This window comes from Colletotrichum gloeosporioides (genome assembly GCF_011800055.1).
Source record: "Colletotrichum gloeosporioides strain Lc1 chromosome Unknown consensus_85, whole genome shotgun sequence".
Lineage (NCBI taxonomy): Eukaryota > Fungi > Ascomycota > Sordariomycetes > Glomerellales > Glomerellaceae > Colletotrichum > Colletotrichum gloeosporioides.
Window position 1 is genome coordinate 150,533 of NW_025544730.1, and position 18,011 is coordinate 168,543.

At 53.7% G+C, this 18,011-nt stretch overlaps 6 protein-coding genes across 6 annotated transcripts; 4 read left to right on the plus strand and 2 right to left on the minus strand.

Moving 5' to 3' along the window:
* Positions 1-112: 112 nt before the first annotated feature.
* On the minus strand, positions 113-1,197 carry GCG54_00001239 (uncharacterized protein; the record flags this gene model as incomplete). The annotated part of the gene is made up of 5 exons (XM_045401358.1): positions 113-190; positions 241-404; positions 468-567; positions 625-779; positions 807-1,197. The coding sequence occupies 5 exons, from the start codon at positions 1,195-1,197 to the stop codon at positions 113-115; spliced, it is 888 nt and encodes a 295-aa protein (XP_045258360.1).
* Positions 1,198-3,916: 2,719 nt separating this feature from the next.
* GCG54_00001240 (uncharacterized protein) lies at positions 3,917-4,180 on the plus strand (the record flags this gene model as incomplete). The annotated part of the gene is made up of 1 exon (XM_045401359.1): positions 3,917-4,180. One exon carries the CDS (start codon positions 3,917-3,919, stop codon positions 4,178-4,180), a length of 264 nt encoding a protein of 87 aa, XP_045258361.1.
* A 6,675-nt stretch (positions 4,181-10,855) lies between these two features.
* On the plus strand, positions 10,856-12,306 carry GCG54_00001241 (uncharacterized protein; the record flags this gene model as incomplete). The annotated part of the gene is made up of 2 exons (XM_045401360.1): positions 10,856-10,940; positions 11,186-12,306. 2 exons carry the CDS (start codon positions 10,856-10,858, stop codon positions 12,304-12,306), a joined length of 1,206 nt encoding a protein of 401 aa, XP_045258362.1.
* A 781-nt stretch (positions 12,307-13,087) lies between these two features.
* Positions 13,088-14,006, plus strand: GCG54_00001242 (Thymidylate kinase; the record flags this gene model as incomplete). The annotated part of the gene is made up of 3 exons (XM_045401361.1): positions 13,088-13,304; positions 13,366-13,474; positions 13,532-14,006. 3 exons carry the CDS (start codon positions 13,088-13,090, stop codon positions 14,004-14,006), a joined length of 801 nt encoding a protein of 266 aa, XP_045258363.1.
* Positions 14,007-14,656: 650 nt separating this feature from the next.
* On the plus strand, positions 14,657-15,672 carry GCG54_00001243 (uncharacterized protein; the record flags this gene model as incomplete). Its single annotated transcript, XM_045401362.1, has 4 exons — positions 14,657-14,701; positions 14,750-14,767; positions 14,821-15,024; positions 15,076-15,672. The coding sequence occupies 4 exons, from the start codon at positions 14,657-14,659 to the stop codon at positions 15,670-15,672; spliced, it is 864 nt and encodes a 287-aa protein (XP_045258364.1).
* Positions 15,673-15,943: 271 nt separating this feature from the next.
* Positions 15,944-16,651, minus strand: GCG54_00001244 (uncharacterized protein; the record flags this gene model as incomplete). The annotated part of the gene is made up of 1 exon (XM_045401363.1): positions 15,944-16,651. The coding sequence occupies one exon, from the start codon at positions 16,649-16,651 to the stop codon at positions 15,944-15,946; it is 708 nt and encodes a 235-aa protein (XP_045258365.1).
* Between the last annotated feature and the right edge of the window lie 1,360 nt (positions 16,652-18,011).

An 18,011-nucleotide genomic window follows, 5' to 3' on the forward strand; every position in this document is an offset into this window, starting at 1 on the left:
ATATGGGTACCAATGGATATCACTTCTGTGTATAAACTTATTCATCGCCAACACTGTTGACATAAAAATAAAACTTGCTTTGAATTATTGATGAATGTTCTTTTTTACAGTCTTACGGGGTTTGAGGAATAATGTCGCTTGGCTTTGGGGGAGTAGTGTAGTCCCCTGGGAGTTCATCCACCGGAGGTGCCTTTGCAATGTCAGTCTAACTCTTGTCAAGAACGAGAAATCATTCCTTACCTGAAGCTTCTCAGACCATTCTCTGATAGCCTCGTAGTTTTTGCACTTGTGCTTCGTGTGAAAGTCGGGGAAGGGGGCAGGCGGGTTGTTCGCCCAGACCTGGCCGAGGACGCCGGTGTCGAAGTTGCACATGAGAACCTGGCGGACGGCATCAAGACAATGTGCTGCCACAGATTAGTAAGTCATCTATCAATGTGCATCCTGGAGGGAAATCAAAAGTCACTTACAGACATGTAGCTTGACAATGTTGTCGTCGTTCGCAAATGCATGGGTTCCCATCCCCTTGTAGTAGTCATAATTGTAGTAAAGCGCTTTTCGTACCAAGTTCTGCATTAACGATTAGTCTTCGATCCTCATCAATTTCTAGTTTAGGGAGCAGCTTACGAGACAATGGAGGTGATGCATTCCTTCCACGTTGACAAAGAAACCTGCGCCATACTTCTCGGATCTCTGAACGAACGACATGTCCATGCCGCTCTTTAGACCGTCCTCGATCGAAATCACACCGGCACGGTCTACTTTTGTCAGTGTCCCGGTCCCTATGAAAGAAAGGAATAAAGACTTACAGTCCACTCCCAAAGCTTCCCACGCGGCGTCAACCTCCGGTGAGCCTTCTTTCCGGTAGACATCCTCCTGCAGAAACGACCCATTAAATTCTTTCCATTCATACTTGACGTCCACGTCCTTCAGAAGAGGCGACCATTGTGTAGTATGCTCGGCACAAGCGCCATCGAGATTCGCCTTCCCTGGGGCGAAATGTGCACCGATACGCGCTGAGATGAAGTTGGTCACGATGAGGATGGCTGCTGCTGTAGCGTACATCCAAATCTTTTTCTTTCCGTCCCTGTGTTCCCAGAATCTGGGATTCGATTCGAGGGACTCGAGGTCCTCCTCGGCCTCGTCCACCCGCTCGGCGAGCGGTATCGTGTAAGATCCGGACTTCTTTGACTGCATCATCGTCGATGAAGGGACTCGATGTTGCGATATCGAGATGTTCGAAGGTCACCAGAGGTTAAATCAAGGATGAAAAAGAAAAGATTTCCGCGACATGGCCTGATGTTTTCTTCGAGCTTCACAAACGAGGGAGGGGCGGGACAGAGAAACACAGAGAGAAACGCGATCGAGGAAAGGGAGAGGGCACCACAACGACCAAATTGTCTGACCTCTGGAATGCCCACCCGCCGAGTCTTGGGGCATGAGAAGGGCTCTCTACGGAGTAGTCAGAAATGGTACCACATACTACGAGGCGTTGCAAATCATCGCCCCGATTCCCACTCGCAATTCCGCATTCAGCTGGAATGCCCAACGACCGACATTCGCCGTTGCCCACCCACAGCTGCCACCCCCATTAGAACACGAAGCTCGCGGCAGGAATGTCGCCCGGTGGTGGTGTTGTGTGCAGCTGATTGAGACAGCGCATGCGGCTGATGAGCGGGAAAGGTGTTGGGCAAATCCCATGTGTCCACCAAGACGACACTGGCAGCGCCGCACATCCGGTGCTTGTCTGTGGTTTCTGGCTCCGCGAAGGATCACAGAAGTGGCAGATCATCCTGCTAGCGGGGGAAAGTGACAAGTTTGGCCAAGTTGACGGCTGCGGGCACCAATCGCAAAGGTTCCTGGGTGTCTCCCAACACGAAGGGAAGGCGCCATGTAAGCTTGCGTGATATCGAGATTGACGGTCTGGGGTTGCGAGATCTCGTATCTGTGCGATGCTGATCGGTTGAAACATCTCGGCCGGGAACTTTTGCTCCTCGTGTTGAAGATTGAATGTGTTGCAGTCGCTGGTTGTGGCCGTTTAGGCTCATGTCTCTCCTCCCTTAGTATGACGCTGATGAAGCTTGGGGGAGACTGGTATTCATCGCAGGTTCATCCCGACTCGTGGCTGACATCTAGAACACAGAATCATATCTTACTCAAGCCCGTAATACTCTGCTCATCCTAGCAACCAAAGAGGAACTGCCACAGAAGCATCTGAAAGACTCAGCCTCCAAGCCACCTTGACAAGTACTGCATGCCCAGGATCCCCCAAGTACAGCAGGCTGATGCCGGCATATTAGCATTCGCATCCTACATGTGTAGCTTCTGTTGCGACGAACCCGCTAAGATGACGCCAAATGCCAACTTAGGTATTCGGAGTTTACGAGGATTAGGCTTAGCCAGAGGCGCCCGAAATAGCCTCTGTAAAAGACTCTACCGCCTCTATGCTGCCGCTCCCAAGCGACCTCCAATCCGGGCATTCCGGAAATCTCATGTCCAAGATGAGCACGAGGCACCCTCGCCAAGATATTTCGACTGACTGACACTGACTTCGGATCCCTGGCGGAAGAAGACTTGAAGAAAATTGCCGATCACCACGAGGTGCTTCGATGGTAACGGTGTTGAATACAGAGACATGCCGAGCTGTTGCTGTTTCTCTCGGCAGACATCTCTGCTGTCAAACATGCAGCTGTCCCAGCTTGCCAGCTCTGCCAGGTTCAAGCTCCAGCGGTGTTCCCGCTGCAAAAAGGCAAAAGTTGCAGGGGTCTTGGGCTTGGGATGGACGCTAACACTAACGCCATGTTCCCGCAGCCAATTCCGCGTTAGTAGGGCTGATCCCCCATCCCGGGATTGGCCCGGAGAAGCTCCCGTTTGAGTAACCTCTCCTCTCAAGGTCATTTTTCTTTTACACGGGTTGAGGCTACTCCATGATTAGCATCCATGCTTGATCAAGTCCCACGACATTTGCCATGTGTACACGCAAGTTAAAGGCTCAGCCCGGTAGCCACAGGGACGGTACCATCTGTCCTACCTTTGGCAACACCGGGTGTCAGTCACCGGTACCTCGTGGCTTCGCTCAAACCTGATTTCACAGCCAAATCTGCTTCTCCAAGGTAGCCTGTGGCCAGGCAACAAGACAGTCGATATAGCATCCCGTCTCAAGATTTGACACTCTCATATAGATCCCACGTCCGTGGAGGGAGGGTTCGTACCGAGACTGCTTCGCCCTGGCTGACGTCTCCCGTTGCATGTAACCTTTCGGGCCTTTCACGTCTGCAGCTCTGACACCATCGTATCGAAAGAACACGATGTCGATCCCCTGGTCAACTCAACGTCTCTCTCAAGCGGCATGCTGGTGTTGAATGACACCTCGTCTACATGGCTGAATGATTCCTAGACACCGCGAAGCTCTCCAAGCCTTTCCAGGATGCATTCGGCCCAATTTGTGACGCTATGCGAAGCCCAGTTAGCCGCTCATGTCCATCGGCTCGCATGTCTCCATTCGTCAAACACCGCATTCAGCAACCCTCTCTCTATACCCCTCGGCTGCCGAGATACGCCTCTCGTGGCATCCCTTGTCGCCGTTCTGCTTTAGCTTGGAGACCCTGGAACGGTGGAAATTTTGCCAGGTTGGGCGTTGGCCTCTCAGCGGAATTCCTTCTCATCATTGGATCCATTGCTGAATCCATGTGTGATCTCCATTCAAGCTTACCTGCAAAGAACTTACAGGACCAACGACATACCCCCCCAGCCTGCTCTGCCTTTTCAGATTTTCCATAAGTAGCCCTCTGTCCGCCCTCTGATTAACCTTACTCTCATCAGCATCAGCATTCTCCATCTTCTTTAACGAACCAGTCGTCAAGGTCGTCCAGACAAGCTCAAACTCCTCTATCCAACATCCTTTCTTCAAATCATCAAAATGAAGGTCACCGCTATCCTCATGCTCACTGCCGCCTCGGCCGTCCTCGCCGCACCGGCCCCCGCTCCCGCGGATCCTACTCCCGTCCCTGCTGCCGTTGATGCCTACGCCGACTACGGAAAGTACACCTACGAGAAGTACGCAAGCTACGGCGACTACGGCAACGCGCCTCCTCCCCCTCCCCAGCCTACCAACTACGGGAGCTACGCCGGCTACGGCACCTACAAGCGCGCTTTGGACTGGATCAAGTCCAAGTTGGAATAAGCTTGACGACTAGCAGATAGATGATTCCCTGCTTCTTGAGTCTGCCAACGTCGTTGACACAACGTAGAGCAAGAAGTTGGATTGCGATGGAATTATCACTTTGACGACTATCCTTAACATACCCCAGCCATATCGTGGGAACTATCAAGACGTAGGCATTTGGAGGGGATGATATAATCATAATATGGCTTGCATCTGGCGACTTTAAATACAACGTTTAAGATAAAAATCATGTTCCATGTGAATGTCGTGAGCGTGAAGACTTTCATAATTCCCGCGCGTCATCGTAAGTGCACGCAGATTTGTTTCGGTCAAGAAATGAGTTAAGATCCCTAGCCAACGTAGATCTTAGTAGAAGCTTTTTGCAGAGTAGCATTTATTCAACACGACAATAAGTGCGTGGTTTATGGGTTAGACCTGTCAAAGGCGCAAGATAGATAATACACGAGTAGATATTCTTGTCTCGTGCTCATAATTAATGTCCTGGAGCTTACGTGAAGTCAGAATCTGATCGATATCGCCTGGACTTCCTGTTGCGTGGTCTAGATCTCATCGACGAATACCCCCGAAGCCCAACCGTACAGATGGCTTTGTGTTGCCTTGCCCCCTTCTCTATTCTCTCATTCTCATTCTCTGTTTCTTTTTGATACTGGGTCTATTGCAAATTCTCTCTCTCAGGTATCCTCGGAGTCAAAACACTGAAAAAAAAGCATACCTCTCAGATGGGATGCGCAGATCCCAAGCTTTTGGATTGGCTCTCAAAACGGTTGAGCGAAGGCGACCTCCTTCCACTTCCTTATCACCAACTTGCTGATTTATCAATGACCTCCCGTGGGAGAGCTCCAGTGCCGATAGAGTGACCATCATCTGGACCATGACGTTTAACCGTCTTTAACATGCCTATCAAAAGAAACTTTTCAGGTGGTGCCGCGCTGCCATCTAGATGAGCTTAGTTGGGATTCGATGCCAGTATTCTTATCCATACGAATACTTCTGAATAAACTGGCAAAGAAACATATTGCAAAAGTCATGTTGATGCTTTTCATGGCTCCCATTCGCCCGAATAGCAGAACTCAGCATATCATAGGAAATAGGTAGGAAATGTCGTCATTCCAACACGCATACAAGACCTCATTTCCGAGGCACGGAAAGCCCATCGAAGCAGACTTAAGGACTATAATTTGCACATAGAATAATAGCTACGGACCAAAGATTCCCCAAAAGGTCGACGTTATGGCGGTCTGTATGTTCAACGACGCGGGCCTCAAAGGAGAAAGATAACCAAGGACAGACCGACAGCGAGCAGCCATGATGATGTAGAGCAATATACCAACACTCGGGTGCGAATTTCCGCATAAGTTGCCTCTTTCTCAAAGAGGAAGAGACCTGGAAACAGACTTCATCGACTTGTATGCTGTCTGCCTTTGCTCAACGGGGCGGCTGTTTGAAATTACCCAGGCCTTGGTCACCATTCCCTAGCCTTCGAAGCTGCTGGCTCCGTCATCCTACTCCAGGAGAACACTTGAGAAATCCATATGTTGCTTATCAAACGTTGGGATCGATCTCATTTTTGATTCACGGAGGAATTGACAAAGTCGAACTCTCTTATAAAAGACGATTTCCTTCACTTCGAGCCGTGCAAAAGAAAGCCCCTTTACAGCGTGTTAGTCTTTAGTACATCAAGGACGGGACAGAAACAATGTGATTATGAAATAACCTCAAGCCTATTCTTCTCGGGGTACAGTCAGTGTGTCAATGAGTCTTGGAACCTGAATATGGCTCTATAAGGCGCTCGCACATGGAACAGAACGAATACTCATGAATGCACAACCTGGGTTCCAAGATCTCGAATATCTCAGTTAAGCCCGGACTGAATAAACTGTGGTATTGGTGTATCTCAGTCTCCATTACATCTCTTCTACATCGGTCGCAAATCCATGCGCCCAGACATACGAGCAATATACCGATAAAACGCACCCGGCCGATCTGTATGAAACGACGTGAAGAAATAACAAGCCAAGTCATACAACCAAAATGAAAATAGAAGGGCCATCAACATCACGGTTTCAAAGGAGATGAGATAACCTCGTCATGTTCAAGTGCCAAGCTGACACCATCAATGGTTTGCAAACCGTGCTTGATGATCATATGACCATCAGCTCGCCCGCCTCTGCCCGTCTTAATCTCAATTCGTTTGACGTTTAAACTGGGGTCAAGCAAGCAGTCTCTCCAAAGCACAGGTCCATCCGTACGGCATTGAATCCAATGCAGCGGCAAACCCTCAAGACAAGCTAGCCACGTGTCACTCTCAATGGGCGCACTCACAGATGTGACATTCATCACTCCCTCAAACAATGCATTCAATTGCAATGTCCCTAGCCGAAAGGCACCAAACCGGTTTGCCGTAGCTTCGTCCGCCGCCGGTCGGTCTGCAAGGGAGCATCGAAGCCCGCGTGGAAACCTGCATCCGACGAAATTTATTTGGCCCCGCTTGAACTGCAAGCACTTCCGCTCATGTCTCACACGTTGCCACTCTATGAGAAAATTCGCGAGGCTGGTAGGAATCCCTGCTGGTTTCGCCTCAAAGAGGGAAAAAATTGAGTCTTTCCCCAACCTCCTCAATTTTTGCCTATTGATAGTTTATCGGCCGAGATGTCGTCTGAAACGCCCGGCGTCCATGCACGCTGCGGCGTGCCCGCTAGCACCGGGTGGCTCCACACCCTTCTCCGATGGCTCGGCGGGGGACGATGATCATCGGGTTCAGCGGGTATTAGTGAAGACGATGGAAGAAAGTAAAAAAGAAAGGGACTGTCTATTATTGGGTATGTATTACATGAGCCAACCTCCTGGATTGTTTGCCAGCGGCAAAAGGAGCCGGCTAGCATGAACCAGATGTCTCAGTCTGGATCAGGAGAGTGTGCCAACCTTTGCTTCCTACGCCGATGACGACGGGATCGAAGATTGATTTCTTACATCAGGACAAAGAATTGCATGTCTGGAGGAGGTGAATGCTCGAGGGCCATTGTTATGCAGCCCTCAGTTAGAAGAGTGAAGGCTTCAGTAAGACTGAGCCTCTATCCGCGCGGATATCCAACGGATCATGTATGGCTAGTTTCCTCTTACAGTTGGCCGGCACGGGCGCCCGATGATCTCGGCAAATGATGAACACAGTTTGCTTTTGGTGGGCCATTATTCGGTTCTTGCAGATGGAACGCTGACTCGCAGCAGTCGAAACACGCAACTCAGCCGTTCGAAGACCGTCTCGCCAGGTAAAGCATCGAAGACCAGCCTCCAGACTAGACTAGGCTGTGTAAGTCGTACTGAGCTACTGCATCACGTAGATGATCTGCATCATGATGAAGGAGAAGCGTCAGAGCCTCACATGAAAATCCCGTCTTGTGGTCTGCGTCAGGGCGGGCTGCCCTTATGCAGAAGATATTGTGTGTGTGTGATGTGTGTGAGTTCATGGGTTTGGCGACGTGGCGCGAGGAGTCGCCGTCCATGACTATGCATGCATGAACTGTGTTAGCTAGGGTATCAGTCAACTGGGTGCATGCCCAATGGGGCGATCAGGGCAACTCAAGTGTGTTGGAGTCTGGAATGAGATTGGTAGTGCATTCTGCATCCGAGCCGTTGGCTTTACTGGAATGACCTGCGCTGGTGGCATCCGTTTCGCGTCAGGATAATTGCGGCACGACTGGCAGCGCTGGCTGGACCCAAGTTGATGGGTGATGGATGCCAGGTAGGCAAAGATTCGGTCTGGGCAGAGTGAGATCATAGGCCACGCAAGACAGTCTGGCGGCTCAAAATATCTGCAGTAGTACGATAAGACCAAAGTACCCAAGCATTGTGGCATTGATGCTTAATAGTGGTATCCCACCACATTCATGATTGGCGTGTGGCGATTGTGGCCGCGGCAAACGGCCAACAATAAGCGGATGAGGGCAAGGGACGAATGGCAACGCTCGCAGACGGCCATGACCTACAAGATCGACCGGCGAAAGCGAGAGATGGACCAAGGCTGGCGTCACCTTGAGGAGACAGAGAGCCAATAATGGGGTTACGCATGAAGGGAGGTGAGAAGTAATGGTTGAGATTCTCAACTTTGAGGACGGCGCGGAAGCCCGCGATCCAACAGACCCGGACCGCGGGAGGCGAGGGGCCATGGACCGGTTGGCCATCCGTGGTGGGAGGCCGTGATGAGAGACCTGGCGTGCCGTGGTTGTGGTATCACTGAGAGGTAGTCAAGTAGGAAGAAGTGCTATTATGAAGCGATGGACCAGGGCATCGAATGGGGAAGGCGAAGCAGGGCATGTCAAATCAAGTCACTTGGCCTTGAATGCCTCGAGCGGGGAAGTGGAGGGCGAAGTACAGATACGAGGAGGGATTCAAGGGCAACTCATCTCCCCTGCATCTTGACGGGCCGGGCTGTCTTGGATGGACAAGTGAGGGCGGCTAAGCCAACAGGCGAAGTCCAGCTGGCGTGGTGCTGAGGTGTGGCCATTGGAAGAATGGAACGAGGGGCAAGTTGGACGTCCTGATGAGGTTGGAAAGACCGGAGGGAGTGGTGACCGTCATGGTTATCAATGGTTGTGGTATGGCGGGATTTCCCTGGCACGTCCCTATGGGAATCTCTCTTCATGCGTAAGTAGGACGTGGAAAGATGCATCCATGGATGATTGCTGCCAGTCAGAGGTATGGGTAGCTTGGAGCTTGGAGCTTGGAGCTTGGACCGTTGCATAAAGTTGAGGCGTGGTACATACACAGTACGTATGTTCGCAGATTGGCATCTGTACGAAGGCATAGTACAGATCCAGGATGGGCGGCAGTGGTTGCAGATGTGGGCGAATATCATTTCGCGTCAGGTCGCGATTGCCGATGGAGACGTGGACGGACGGATGCGAGGGGGGGAAGGTGGACTTTATCAACGCATAAGGTATCCCGACGTCTTTCCGTCTTGAATGTCGGCTCTGCTCCTCCCTCCCCCCTGGGCTGAAGATTAAAGAGACCGGGAAGGAAGCTGAGGGGAAGAGCGCTGAATGATCTGCGCTTGCCCGAAATGGGAACACGACGTGATTTTTGGCGACACGATTCGACAGCCGTGTCGCAGGTCCCCACTTAAACCACGACGCGTTTGATTGGGCGTCTGACGGCTGCACCACGACGCTGCAGTAGCACCGCCCTCGCGCCTGCCAATGAGAAGCGGCAGGTGCCCGTCGCATCAAGTTCGTTTTGCAGCGGTTCCACTTGACTTGGAAGGAAGTGAAGGAAGGAACCACTCACTCACTTCAACTGGCAGTGACACTCACCACTGTCGAGTCGAGTTGGAAGGAACCTGCCTCTGTCTCTATCTGTCTCTATCTGTGCTCCTCTCTTTCCCTCTGGATGTCTCTCACCTCAGACCTGCGTCCTCTCCCGGACCTGATTGTGATTGGCACTCGTCACGAAAGTTGCACGTTTTCACCACGTCCTCCAGTCCTGCCTTGGTCTTTACCCAATTTCGTAGCTGCAGCCAGCCTGCATCCCAATGAAGCCAGTCAACCAGTCCATCCCGGTCTTTCTTAGGTTGCCGTCTGAGGCCTGAGCGAGCCCTGCCAGTGATTGTCCCCTCCCTTGCTTCCCTACAAATGCCTACCGCGCCTACCTAGGTACCTTAGGTAGCTGGGCCCCCCTGGTCGTGTCCACGTCTCCACCGAAAGCCGCCGATGGTGTTTTGGCGTGTCCGTCTTTTTTAGAGCAAGGTACCCGTCATCCCGTCTCTTAAACGGCCACCGCGTTTGTACTCTTCTCCTCCCGCTGACAAGGCGTCTACTCAGACACGCTTGCTTCCCACATCTCACACCTCACACCTCACACCACACACACCACAAACGCACACCGTCGTCTTTCTTTGGTCGTTGCCCTCGGCGGTACAGAGAGTAGCTCCTCCAAGCTGGCAAGCACGCACCCAAGGCCTCGCTCGCATTAATCGACCAACACCGCCTGTTACCCATCCAAGACGATCCCCCTCAATCACTGGCCGACTCAGACCCGACCCGACCTGACCTGACCTACCTTACACGCCCGCCCGTCGATTCCCTGGCCCCGTGCGCGCGCGAAAAGAGAACGACATCCCGCCAAAAAGAGAGAGAGAGACACAGAGAGACGCTGATCCCTGCTCCCTACCGATTCTCGCGGCCTCTCACACTCTTTTCTCCCTCCATCCCCCCCTTCCCACCCCACGCCAGCTCCTCCTCAAACTCCGTTTCTGTCACTCTTCCGCTCTCTCATCCACTTCCTGCAAGAAGCTCCAAAACACAACTCGATTCCTCTGCGTGGACGAGAACAACAAATAAACAAATACGCTCCTTACCCCATCACGCCCACCGCCGCCTTCCAATCCAATAGCCTCAACCAACGTCTGTCTGGTACCGACTTGCTTCACTGGGGACAGACTGGTGTATCGACGGGACATCGCTTCAACCTCCCAGTCCCCCCGCCTTACACCCCCGTGTTCCCCGTTCCCCACGAATCGAGTCTCGTCCGTCGATCAGAAGAGGAGTCTGTACTGTAGTCGGGCATCGACTCAATCTTGCCGACGCACAACAACACCACCGCACAACACCGCACCGCTGCGCACTTGCGCTCACATCCACTCGTCGCGCCCAAAGGACAACACCGCTGACGATCCACACGATGGCTACCATTTCCCGCCAACCCTTTGCGCCCCTCGATGGAGCAAGACTGCAGAACCTGACGAGCATCAAAAATAGACAGAATGGTATGTTTGATCACATCACGACCAAACACATCATTCCCCTTCCTCTCCATCGACCAGTGTCATGCCATCCCATGTCCTGCAAATGCAAACCCAAATCTTGTCGCCCCGTGTGGCCTTGTGAGATGATCCGTCATACCACCTGAAAGGATGCGCCCAACTTGCTAGCCTAAGCAATAACCCCCAAAACCACACAAAATCAAAAAACTTCGCTCAGAAAAGGAACCCCCACTAACGCTGCGTTTTAGCCGTTTCTCCTGCTTCTGGCGCCAAGCGCAAGGCCTCTGACGTAGAAACCGACGACTTCGAAAATGTCGATCCATCCGTGTTTTCTAAGCGATCCAAGGGCCTCGACAGCTTCTTCCCCTCCAAGGACTCCCTCAAGCCGTCTTCCTTCATCCTGAAAAAGGCCGCGCCTCTGGCCGAAAGCCCCGCGTTGACCAGCTCGAAGCCGACTCTCCCCCGCCCTCGCAGTCTGCTGCAGCCCAAGTCGCCCACTGCTAGAATCAACGCCGGCATTGTCAAGTCGTCTCCGCTCTCCGCGCCCGCCGGCCGCTCGCCGACCCGTGGCAAGCGCTCTGGCCTCCTCTCCAGCCGCCGCCGGACTGCCGGTCCCTACACCCGTGTAGACCCGCCCATGTTCAACCTGTCGTCTGCGTCTTCTGTTGCTGCTCCTTTCAGTCTTGATGCCGCCCTCAAGGGCACCATCCCTAGTTATGCCGCCCGTTCGTCTGTCGCCTCGTCTTCGCGCAGCGCGCCCAAAGAGCTGCTTGAGCCCGAGATGAAGTCTTCATGGTTCTTTGACATTCACGAGGACACTCCCGAGCAGGAGATGACCAACATGCTTCAGCACGGTACCTGCGTTCTCGACATTAGCTCTGATGAGGAGAGCGAACGCAAGCTCAGCCGGGATCGCGCCGAAGGCCGTGACAAGGAGAATGTGCCGCCATCGGATGATGTCAGCCAAACCTCGGCCAGACGCTCCACCCGCCGCGCAAGCGAGGACGACATGATCTTTGAAAAGGAGAGGACGGCACTGGGCGAGATGGACGCAAGCGAGTTCTACGCTCTCGGCTGCGACGAGTCATCGGTCATTATCATCCCAGCTGATGAGGACGAAGAGGAGGAGCCTGTTGCTTCCGCCCCAGTTCCCGAGTTGAACGACTGTCCGCCTGAAGTCCAGGCCGAGTCGGACGAGCCTGTCGTCGAGTCCAGAGACGTCGATGACCTAATGGGCAAGTCTACCGAGCCAGCAGCCAATGCGGCCGTTCTTGAGCCTATAGAGGGCACGGGCGAGAGCTTTGAGCTCTGGGAGAGCGGGAGCGCAAAAGATGACGCGGAAGTAGTTGCTGCTACTTCGGAGTGCTGATGTTTCCTTGCGGTTCGGATTGGCTTGATTGGCTTTTCTCTGCTTCGCTTCCAACTATTCACCATCCTTTTAATTACGGGACCATGATTCATGCGGCGTTGGTTAGGTTGTTGTTTTTCTAGGGTACTCGGATGGGACTGGACGGCCGACAAGCGATAGGGACCCGGGACACTTTTGGTGTAGGATTTATGGGTGTACAAAGGTGGAATCGGAGTACTGTCGTCTTTTCGCTGTTTGAATTATTGATATCCCCATCAATAAAGTGCGTTAGCGTTTGAACTGTCTCGCAGCTATTTCGGTGATGTCTAAGAGCAATTGCAACGCAACCTGACGAGGCGCAGGCGCCACGCGATTCAGTAAATAGGACACATCTGACTATGCGATCAGGTATCAGATGTTGCGATGCTCCGGCGCATCGCAAGGTCGTTCCAAACCGCACGAAAGACGTCGATCGTCGCGTTCCACGTGACGCGACTGGTGCGGCCCGATGGCTTCAACGCGCTGAGGCGGCAGGCATCCCGGGCGGGGCCTCCGATGCTCCTGCCGCTGACTCAACACCACTAGAATTGACAGCTACAGTGGGCTGGCGCTGTGGCACCGTCTGAAGGTACCTAAGACAAGGTAGATACCAGCACCCGCACCACTCAACGACAGCTGCGAACTTCACAACATCAAAATCCACAGCATTAAGGTGGTCCGTTTGCAACCTCCAATATCCCTCACAGTTCAGGACTAGAAACTCAATTACCTGTCGACCGTCTTGTCTTCACCCGCCGGACCAATGGCTTCCATTAACGACCTGGCCACGGCGGCCATAGCCTCGTCGACTGCAACGGGAGCTCCTGCGGATGACGGCGGAGCCCCTGCCGCCGGCGTCACCCGTGGCGCCTTCATTGTGTTCGAGGGCCTTGACCGCAGCGGTAAGACGACACAAGTGAAGCTTCTCGAGCAGAGGTTGGTCGAGTTGGGAAAAAAGACGAAGGCCATGCGCTTCCCTGGTGAGTCTTGGCTGTCTGGACCCCCTGGGTTGGGGCTGGGCTGATGGGATTGAGGCAACAGACAGGACATCCCCTACCGGGAACATGATTGATCAGTATCTCAAGAGCAATTTGGAGATGGAGGACCACGTTATTCACTTGCTGTTCAGCGCTAACAGGTGGGAGGCTGTGTAAGTCTCGTACCCCTCATCAACAGTACAGGAGGGTTTCTTGCTGATATCAACCAGAGAATACATTAAATCTCTCCTCGCGTCAGGAACGACAGTCCTTTGCGATAGATACTACCTCTCGGGCATCGTCTACAGCGCCGCCAAGCAGAACCCCTCGCTGAATCTGCACTGGGCCCGCGCGCCGGAGCTGGGCCTGCCGAGGCCCGACCTTACCCTCTTCCTGGACCTCGATGAGTCGGTCGCCAAGGAGCGTGGGGGCTGGGGAGGCGAGGTGTATGAGAAGGCCGAGTTCCAGCGCCGGGTGCGCGAGCTGTTCTGGGGTCTGCATCGTGGTCGGATTGGACCTGACGGCACGTTGGGAGAGGAGGACCGCGAGGATGCCGACTTCCGCCAGGAGAAGGAGGACCTGGTTGTCGTTGATGCCGGTGCTAGTGTTGAGGAGGTCGCGGAGGAAATCTGGACAAAGGTCGGCCCTAGGCTCGAAGCGGTTGAGAAGGGTGAGTTTGGCGATACTGCGAGGACGGTGTCGTAAGGAGGTAAGGGTGCGAGGAAGTCTCTGGCGATGATCCATGGGTGCGATCAAGTATTCAATATCGCGGAAAGGATGACTATCATAAAGCAGAAAGGGCAATGCGCCTCTAATACAGGGCAGATCAACGACCTTGGAAGACCATTTCGCCGTGCACTACACCGGTGGAATACTACCTACCTGGGAATCGTGATGGTTCTAGCTTGGATCATTGAGAATATATTTCCGCGAGGGATAAACTCTTGAAAGCAGATGAGAGATAGCACATCACTGGCTCTCAACCATGGAGTTGCGTGGATGGTAAACTTGGTGAGAGCACCAAGACGAAGATGCCCCACAGCAAGCCCTACTTAGTACGGCTTGCTCAGCTGATCCTCCAACAAATCACCAAGCGGGGCTCAGCCCCGTCACTCCCCTTGGTGTAGTTGGTTTATCACGTTCGACTGTAATGGTTTCATTGTCATCGAAAGGTCTCTAGTTCGATTCTGGAAGGGGAGAACCAACCTTTTTGACTTTTGTCGATCTTTCCTTGCCGAAGCCGGATGTCTGCTTTTTATTGCTCCAGCAGACTGACTAGAGAAGCTGGACTGCCGTATTACTCGTCCATCTGTACTACTCGTGAAGAAGCCCCTTCTTCTGAGAAGCCATTTGCAATGGATGTTCCAGCTGCCGCCAACGCCCTGGGCACACTGGGCGCAGTAAGAATCTCACAAACCAAACGATGAAGCCAAACTTACACATCGCAGGTCTGCTGGTCGATCCAGGTCCGTTGCATCTCTCATCTTCACCCGCTATCGCCCGTCTGACCAGTCTCCAGCTCATCCCGCAAATCATCATCAACTACCGCCGCCACAATGCGACCGGCCTGCAGCCCTCCATGATGATGCTCTGGGCCTGGGCCGGTGTGCCGTTGGGTGTCTACAACATTGTCGAGGACTTCAACATCGCCCTGCGCATTCAGCCCCAGATTCTGACGTTCCTAAGTCTGGCAACCTGGATTCAGTGCTACTACTACGAACGGGTAGGCATTCCAAATCCCGCGCTCTTCGTCTCGGACAGCTGACATGCCCAGAACTGGTCCGTCCTCCGCTCCCTCGCCGTCGTGACTCCCATCGCGGCAGTCATGGCCGGGATCCAGGCAGCTCTCGTCTTCGCTCTGCGCATCCCCAAATCCCGCGGCACCGAGTGGCCGATGATCGTCATGGCCGTGCTCTCCGCGGCCCTCCTCGCCGCCGGCGTGCTGCGGCATTATTGGGACATCTACGTCCACCGCACCGTCCGCGGCATCTCATTCATCTTCGTCGCGATCGATGCTGCTGGAGACGTCTTCTCGCTCGCGTCAATTTTCTTTCAGCCTTCCGTTGACGTACTCGGTGTCATAATCTACGCCACCGAGTTCGTCCTCTGGTGCGGCGTATTCGCCTGCGGTGGATACTACAACTTCTTGCCGTGGTTCCGGAAGAAGATGCTTGCTAAGGAGGATGCCGGACGTACCGGTCCAGCGGAAGCGAACTCGAATCATGCAGACGACGGTGCGGCGGGCAATGGAGTTGCACTGCACGACATGCCCTCCTCAACGTCCGTTTTTCGCACCGCATCTGGCGAGGAGCCTGGCCTTCGCTCTAGGGCGATCGTGTCTCGCCACAATCAAACTGACATCACAGACTAAGAATCGGCCTTTGAGGAGTCAAGAATGAATTCAGTCCAACGAAGCAAGCTCCGCATTGTCTACCTGAACTCGTATGATACAGCGCATCGCCATTCTTCCAGCATGCCGACACACATAAAGAAGGTCCGCCATAGACAAATTTGAAAGTTTTCTTCTCCAAGTACCACCTTGTGCCTCGTTCCTGGAAGAAAAAGAGAAAAAGAAATGAAACTCCTCCCAAACGCTTTCCTCCGATCTGCTTGTGTCACGATCTAAACCTCTGCGTACACGCTTACAGCAACAGGGTAGCGAATGCTGCGGCAGCGATGGCACCGATGCTGATGGAAACAGCGCTGGCGCCGGCCTTGGCAGGAGAAGATGTCTTGGGGCCGTTCATCGTGCCGTTGCTGGGCATGCCACCACCCATGCCGTTGGCGTTGTTGCACTTGCCAGGGGAGAAGTTGTCCTTGGAGTCGCTCAGAGACTTGGCGAAAGATCCAGCAAGCTGGCTGGCGACGGACTGAACACTCTGGGGCACCTTCTTGACGACGGCATCGATGAGCTTCTGCGCGCTAGTGCCGGTCTGGTCGATCTGTGTGACAATAACGTTGCACAGGTTGGCCTTCTCGAACTCGGGCTTCTTGTCGTTGAGGCCCTTGATGAGGGCGTTGCCGTCGGACTGCAGGCCCGAGACGAACTGCTGGAGGTTGAGGGCCTCATTGAGAGTGATCTCGCTCGTGGCGTCGACCTGCGTTGTGCCCTGCTGCAGGGTGCTGACGAGGCTGCCGGCCGCAGTGGCCAGGCCGTTGATGTCGCCGTTGAAGCCCTGGACGGCCGTGTTGAGGGACTTGAGCTGGTTGTCAACCTGCTGGATGACACCGGAGATGGTGGCCAGGTCGCGCTCGACTACGGAGGGGACGTCGCGCTGCACCCTTGTGGGCATCTCGGCGAAGGCGCCGGCAGCCAGGGTAAGAAGGGTGATCTCGGTGGTGAACTTCATCGTGACTTTTTTTTCTTTTTGTGACGGTTGATGTTCCTTCGAAGAGGTGTAGCGTAGGATTAGGTGTGTAGGTTTAGAGAGGGGGTATAAGTCCGGAGGTATCTCTTTGTTCCGTATTTGACCAGCAATCGTGGGGGATCAAAGAGAAATCGACGGAAAGGAAAGAGGGCTCTCAAAGGCTTATACGTATGGCACAGACTGGATCCGGGACCCAAGATTCAAAGACAAGAGACACCCACACCCAGAACAGACAGAGGAGGGGGCAAAACAACCTTCATCGCACAGACGGTAACATTATCTGGAATCTCAGCTCATCACTTTCCCAAAAGCGTAATCCGTCTCACATGTAGCCCACGGTTCACCCTCGTAGCCCAATACCACCACATATGGTTTTGAAGAAGCAGAGGAGGGGGAAAACTGCTTCGACGGCGCTTCTTCGAACCGGGGCAGGCCTCCCGTCCGCAATCGCATTGACTTGCTGTCTTCGCTACCTGACGTCAATGCATGGATCAGTTAGGGAGCCCAGCCCCGGCTGGCCTTCCAGGCGGGAACGCAAGAAGGTGAGTGAGTGCTTGCTGAGCCACTCGCATCGCACGAATCGTGAGACTTCTACGGCAGTATCGATGGATCAGTCTTCCTGGGGCGATCGTCGACCTGGGTGCCTCAACCCTGTTCAAGGTCGGGTGCTTATTCCACACAAGCTCGACGGGTAGTCCACTGACGGTGCTTCCTCCTTCCCCCGCTCTCATCCATACTACGATCCGCCGAAAAATGAAGTCAAGATGATTAAGCGTTCGCTTCACTTTTGATGATCCTAAAGGTGGCAACTCTGCTCATCCTGAAGAATGACTCCTGGCTGCTGCGGCTCAAGTTCTTCCCATGTTGCCGGCCAAGCCTCTGTGTATCGCCTGAACAACCACCACTTACACCCACGGCGAGCAGCACAACCACCGACGGAGTTATTTTAAAACATCAAACGGAACTGTCCCCGAAGCAAGCTGGGGGTTAACTGTTGTAAGGCAGCGGCAAGGTACGCTCCAACCCCATCGCCCCGCCCTCCAGCATGATACGAAGTGCCTCGCCGAAGTGAAACGTGAAACGTGCGGACACATCCCTGCTCAACTCTCCCCGAGCCCAGGGGATCTGGCGATCCCCCACAGCCCCACGGCTGTATTTCACGGCTCTGCTGTAGATTTTCTCGCCCCAGAGCTCTGTAATTAGCGATTCGAGACCTTCTTTCAGGTTGATTGCTTGCTCGTCTTGTCAGGCCGACCCAAGTCGGCTCGACAAATCCATCGAAAATCACGGCAGGTTGAGCCCGAGAATCAGACCACGGCCTGGCGCGAGCTCCTCTCGACCC